General features: G+C 62.3%; 1 protein-coding gene and 1 long non-coding RNA gene across 4 annotated transcripts in view; one reads left to right on the top strand and one right to left on the bottom strand.

The window, feature by feature from the left end:
• Window positions 1–2,121, top strand: part of TNNI1 (troponin I1, slow skeletal type) — a 17,384-nt gene extending 15,263 nt beyond the window's left edge. Inside the window, exons 6-8 of one of the 2 annotated variants that reach the window (XM_019637982.1) lie at window positions 97–273; window positions 971–1,080; window positions 1,913–2,121. In XM_019637982.1, coding sequence (XP_019493527.1) covers window positions 97–273; window positions 971–1,078 — 285 coding nt within the window. In that variant the 3' untranslated portion in view covers window positions 1,079–1,080; window positions 1,913–2,121. Of the gene's footprint in view, window positions 1–96; window positions 274–970; window positions 1,081–1,826 lie in introns of both variants that reach the window. The other variant, XM_019637981.1, reaches the window with a different exon arrangement.
• LOC109380418 (uncharacterized) overlaps window positions 165–6,012 on the bottom strand; it is an 8,071-nt gene continuing 2,223 nt past the window's right edge. For both annotated transcript variants that reach the window (XR_002123466.1, XR_002123465.1), the window contains 2 exons: window positions 5,831–5,966; window positions 165–247 (listed from right to left, as the gene is read on the bottom strand). This is a non-coding gene — a long non-coding RNA (uncharacterized LOC109380418). The remainder of the gene's footprint in view (window positions 248–5,830; window positions 5,967–6,012) is intronic.

Below are 6,012 nucleotides of genomic sequence, written 5' to 3'. Positions count from 1 at the left end.
CCGCCTGGCCTGCAGCCTGGGGAAGGGGCTCAGCCCCGGGTGGAAACAGCCGTCTGCACCCCCCAGTGAGCCTCGGCCCCGTCCGGACCCCTGCAGATTAAGGACCTGAAGCTGAAGGTGCTGGACCTGCGTGGGAAGTTCAAGCGCCCGGCCCTGCGCCGTGTGCGTGTCTCGGCCGACGCCATGCTGCGGGCGCTGCTGGGCTCCAAGCACAAGGTGTCCATGGACCTGAGGGCCAACCTCAAGTCTGTGAAGAAAGAGGACACGGAGAAGGTGAGGGCCAGTCCCCGGCGCCTGTTGCCCATCAGCCTCCCGGTCACCCCTCACAGTGGCGGGCAGGCCCCCGAGCTCCCGTCAGAACGTTCTAGAAGCCCCGGGAGACCAGTGATGGAGTCAGCATGCTCATGGTCCCCTCAGGCGGCTCCCAGTCTGAGGAGGAGGCTGGGACACAAAGCAGGCCAGACCGAGCATAGAGCACCCAGTGAAGAGGATGTGGGGCTCGTGGGGGCTGGGGGACCCCACCCTCTGTCACGAAGGGAAAGACCCAGTCACAGCACACGGGGACACAGACGTCAGGGGCCTGAGTTCAGGCTCTCACTCAGCAACAAACCACTCAGACTTGGTGGAGCTCGGCATCTGTCCCCGGAATGGGAGGGGCACGGCGGGTGGGAAATGGGGGACAGGCCTGGTCGCTGACCCAGGTCGCTTTGCACGGAGAAGAGGTGGGCCGGGCAGTGTGCTGACGAAGTGGGGAATGATGATGGGGGACGGCCTGTTAGAAGGGGTGGCCTGGAGCTGCTGAGCGTCAGACCAGGAGGCAGGCGCCGCAGCCTGGAGGCGAGGCTGGGGGCCGGTCCTGTGGCCCCCACGGTTGCCCTGAGCTGCCGACCCACAAGCTCCCTCCTGCCTGTGGAGCCTCAGCGTGGCGAGGGCCCGGTGAGTGTCTGACGTGCGTGTGTCCCGCCCGCAGGAGCGGCCCGTGGAGGTGGGCGACTGGAGGAAGAACGTGGAGGCCATGTCCGGCATGGAAGGCCGGAAGAAGATGTTCGATGCCGCCAAGTCCCCGACCTCACAGTAGAGGTACCTGGAGACCAGCTCCCCACCCTCGGGCCCACCGAGTCTACAGGAGAGGGGTCCCAGGACAGGGCTGGAGGGCTGGCCGTGTGGTGCAGGGAAGGGAGAGCTGATAGGGCTCAGCACTCGCAGGCTCAGAGCACAGGGGCCTTGGGCCCCTGATTTATAGACAGTCCCTCATCTGTAATTGGAGGTTATATGGGGCCAGGGGCTCTCCAAGTGTGGTCCTGGGACCAGCAGCACGGGCCCTACCCCAGGCCCACTGAACGGAAACCCGGGGACCTGGGGCCGGCCCTCCAGGTTCTGATGCAAGCGTTTGTGTTCCACTGGGTTAGATGACCCCTGAGGACGCTCCAGCCCTGACCTTCTGAAAGTCTAGACTGTTTTAATTTCCTCGGGCCCATCCTGTTAAGCACCCCAGCACCCCAGTCCCTGCCCCCAGGGGCGCTATTTGGAGAAGAACTCCTGGTCTCTGAGGAAATTGCTGAGGAAACTGGACAAAGCAACAAAATTAGGCACACGAGACCCTCTGGAATGGGATGGGGGAGGGCGGTCAGGCCGGCACGGGCAGAGCCCACCGTGGAGAAGCCGTGCCGGGGCTCAGTCAGAGGGAGCTTGGCGCCCTGGGCCGAGAAGCCCTGGGTGATGGTACAGCCCGGGGCGCCCCTGGCTGAGAAGCCCTTGGGGCTGCATGCACTTCGGGCAAGTCGGGGTCACCGGGACTGATGGCTGCCACCTCTTTGTCCCCACAGGCCACGTGCTGTGCTGGCCCTGCCCCCCCGCGTGCTCCTTCCTCTGTGTCTCTCTGCACCCCCACCCTGCCCACCTCTCCCTCCAGGCTGAGTGCCCTCGTCCAGAACTGGGATCAACAGACACAGGGAGGAGAACCACGGTTCTGAAGACCTCCCCCCAGCAGGGTGGACCCCCCCCAGTCCCCTGTGCTACGCCATGGCTGCAGCACCTCCCCGCAGCCCCCGCCACATCCTTCCTCGGCTGCTATGACACGTAGAGTGCCACAGGCGTCGCGGCCCCGCCATTAAAACCCGTGTCTGGTCACTTTTGTAGCTCTGGCCGTGAGCGCTCGGAGAAAGGGGGTCTGTGAAGGGAGGGCTGGGCTGCTCGTGTCAGGAGCTCCGTGAGAATGAGGGCGGAGGAATCGGCAGCACCCAGGGCCCCCCGAGACCCCTGTGCCCAGTCCGAGTGACCTCCCACAGCGTACCCTCACCATCCAGGACGCACAGCTCGCCCAGGCCCTGACCACAGAAACAGCCCCGGCCATCAAGAGGGGGCGTCTTCATTCCCAGCCCCTTGCCAGCCGGATTTCACGCTCCCCTTCTCTGCAAACCTGGGTGCTCTCTCCCTGCTGCCACTGGATGTTCCTGACTGTTCTGGGCTGAGAGTCAGGGTGCTGTCAGCCCCCCACCTTGTCCTGCCTGCACAGGGCAGGGGACTGACTGGTCCGCGCCTTGGCCCCAGTGGAGGAACGCCTTGCAGTTCTGCATCTGGCCACCAGGTGGCGCCCTTCCGGCTCGCCCCGGGGGCGCCCTGGTCCCTTGCGCACCTGCTGGCTCCAGCAGCCTCCACACTCAGCCCAGTAATTCCCCCTCACGCTGCTGGACCCGTCACATCCCCCAAGAGCGGGCAGCAGGGGTCTATCCTCCCTCCCAGGGTCATGTCCTTTCTCCACCCCACTGGCATCTGGACCCAAAGCCCGGTGAGGGGCAGCGGCCTGTTGGGGTGGGTGGGGGCACTGGGGCTGCCTCCCTTGTCCCCCACACCAAGGAGAGTGGCTCCAGCGGGGCAGAGAACACAGCTCTGGGCCAGAGCAGAGCCTGGCTTTTCAGGGCAGTGTCCTGGTGACTCCTGAGCTAAGGCTAAAAGGAAGTGGCTGGTCCCCGACCTGGGCCCCTTGGCTTTCTGACTGCCTGAGCACTGACCCAGGGGAGGAGGAGTCCCCCCTGTCACCTGCCTGCGTGTCCCCGACCTGCCCTCTGCTCCCAGTATATTGTCTGCTATGAATGCCAAAGGCCGGGTGCAAAGTGCAGTGCCAGCTACTCCTGGGGGCAGGGTCTGGCACCAGGGCTGCTCCCGCCAGCCAGCAAGGGACCAGCTATGTAGGATGCGTTACAGGAGGCAGCACTCTGCTCCGGGTTCCTACTACAAACAGCTCGGTGGGCAGAACGGCAGACAGATGTGCGCAAAGAGCACAACTCCTGCTGTACTCAGGAACCCTAAGGCACAGACACTCCCAATGTCCCTCTCCATGCTCCTATCACGCATGTACACACACATGCAGGCACACACACACGCACATATGTGTGCACGCACACATGCAAACGTGCACACACACATGCACACACGCACACACTCACATGCACACACACATGCACACACACATGTGCGTGCACACACACACATGCACACACAGCTGGGGACCTGGGGGGCACTCTGCGCCACAGAGGATGAGGATGGGCATTGTGCCCAGGCAGCCACAGAAGCCCACCTTCCCTGCCTCCCAGGGTTCCCCGGCTGGTCAGGGTCCAAAGCCTGGTGCCCTTGCTTTACCTCTTCTCAGCACCTTGAGAGAGCTGGGCCCCAGGTTCCAAAGCCAAATCTCAGCGCTGCCACTCAACTATGAACCAGGGGTCCCCACCCTGCCCTCCAAAGGCGGGGGCCAGCCCTGGGTCTGACTCAGAGCAAACAACTGGGTGCAGAGAGCCCGTGGGCGGGAGCTCTGGGGCCAGCAGCATGCACCCGGGGTGAGGGCCCTCAGCCCATCCCAAGGCCTCCTGGAGGTCACCTGGTCCCTCCTGCTTCCAGGCAGGGCTAGACGAGCCCACCTCCTGTGAGGACAGATGGCGCACGGGCCAAGAGGCGGGACACTCCCTGAGCGCGAACCCTGTGACACCCTGAGTGGACGAGGGGAGGGGGCCCTGGCACAGGGATCCTTTGGGTGGACAGCAGGCTGGGGGACGGGCTGTGACTTCAGCTGTAGCCATGGACAGGGCCTGGCTGGGAGGCATGGTGTCTAGACAGTCGCGGCTCCATTCCAGTCCCCTCTCACCATGGAGGGCGCTGGCCCCACAGGATGCAGGACACCAGAGCTGGAAGCAGGGCCTCCTCGAGGGACAACGCCTTCGTGACACGCCAGGCACTGCTCTTAATTAATCCATTTGACCTTCACAACCTCCCTCTGAGAAAGGCATGATCACAATTCCCATTTTACAGATGGGAACACTGAGGCACCAAGAGGTCAACGCCTTCTCGTGATCACACAGCCAGTGCATGGAGGGGCCAGGGCTTAATCCAGGCAGCCTGTTACAGTTCATACTCTTAGTCGTTATTTTAATAATAATAATAATAACAACAACGCTAAATGCTTTACCAGAATTATATCACTCCATTCCCACAAAAACCTAAGAAGTAGATACCATCAGCTCAGATTCACAGGTGAGGAAGTGCAGGCTTGGAGACTTTAAGTAATTTGTCCTTATTTACAGGGTTTGATGGTGGCAGACTGGAAAAGGGGGCCTGGGTCAGCCGGCTTTGGGGTTACCCTTTTCTGGGATCGGACTTGCCTCAGCAGAGCCCAACTAGCCGCTTTCCAAAGGGACTAGGCTGGGGGTGCAGGGTCCCTCACACCCATATACCTGGGGAGTTCCAATAGCCCCACTAAAGGGGAAATATTCAAATAAGATGCAAACAACATCCACGTGGCAATGCTGCCCACAGTTGGGCCTGGGCCGGGGTGGAGGGATGGGGCTACTTGGGGGGGTGTCTGTGGCAAACTGACCACAATAGCTGGTGAGACCCCCTCTGCAGCAGGCGGTGCGCCTGGTGCTCCTTGGTAGGGACGACCAGAGGAGAATGCCGCCTGCCACCACCCTGCCTGACCCAGCCTGGCTCCCCTCCTCCCTGAGGTCTCTTCCTCCACAGGCAGGAGGCTGAGTGTGCTGTATCTGGGGACCGCCTCGCAGCAGGCCCAGCGCTTGGGGCTGCAGGGGCTAAAGTGCCCTGATGAGGAGGGAACCAGTTAAACATTAGCCCCAATGGCCCCCTGCGAAGTGAGTCAGGCTCCCCACAGGCTCGGGGCTGGGCAGCCAGGGGGGCAGTTTCGTTCCAGATGGGTAACCAAGCTACCAAAGCCCAGGACAGCTCGCTGGGACCAGTGCAGATGGCAGCTTCCTCTCCAGACCCCAGCAGGGTTCTCCTAGGAAAGTCCCGGAGCTGCCACCTGGGGGCCCCTTCACTGGACAGAAGGGGTGAGGGCATTCTCTTACTCCAGGATACACTCCTGAGCTGGCCTGTGGGTCCCCTGAGGCCACGCTGAGCAGTACGCGCTCAAGAACCCCTGGCACAGGGCGCCGTGGTCAAGGCCTGGAGGGTCAGTGACTTGCTCAAGGTCACAGACCTAGCCGGGACTAAACCACAGGTCCCTGGACTTCTAGTCCCCTGAGAACACTGGGTGTGGGCAGAGCTTTGGTCCCCCAGCCAGAAGCAGAGGCCTGGGCACCTGAGCAGGTGGGCCACCTCTGGCCTGGGACTCGCATTCACCTGGTTCCAGTGCCAGCAACTGGTTGTCTCACTGTTGGCACAGGCCGGGTCACCCGGCCCTCTGCCCCGGGTTCAGGAGAGAAGTACAGCCTCACCTGGGAGTCAGGGCAGGCGCGGGTACGTGACCGTGCGTGACCTCGTCGGAAGGGACAAGCGGTGTGTGTGTGGGAAGGTGCACGCGGCACGCAGGTAGGCGGCTTACCTGTCCGTGAGTATGACGCTGCCTATGTGTCACTTAGCACTTCCCAGATGCAATTCTCCTGACCAAGTTCCAACCGCTCCACTGCCCAAGGAGGGGACGAGGGCCACCGCGGTCAGGTTTCCACGGCTCCTGTGTCCTGAAAGTGGGCATGCCTTCATGTTACTATTTTAGTGTTAAAAAAA

Source organism: Hipposideros armiger, unplaced genomic scaffold (assembly GCF_001890085.2).
Source record: "Hipposideros armiger isolate ML-2016 unplaced genomic scaffold, ASM189008v1 scaffold_37, whole genome shotgun sequence".
Classification (NCBI taxonomy): domain Eukaryota; kingdom Metazoa; phylum Chordata; class Mammalia; order Chiroptera; family Hipposideridae; genus Hipposideros; species Hipposideros armiger.
The sequence above is the reverse complement of the archived record's forward strand: the minus strand, read 5'-3'. Positions and strand labels throughout refer to the sequence as shown.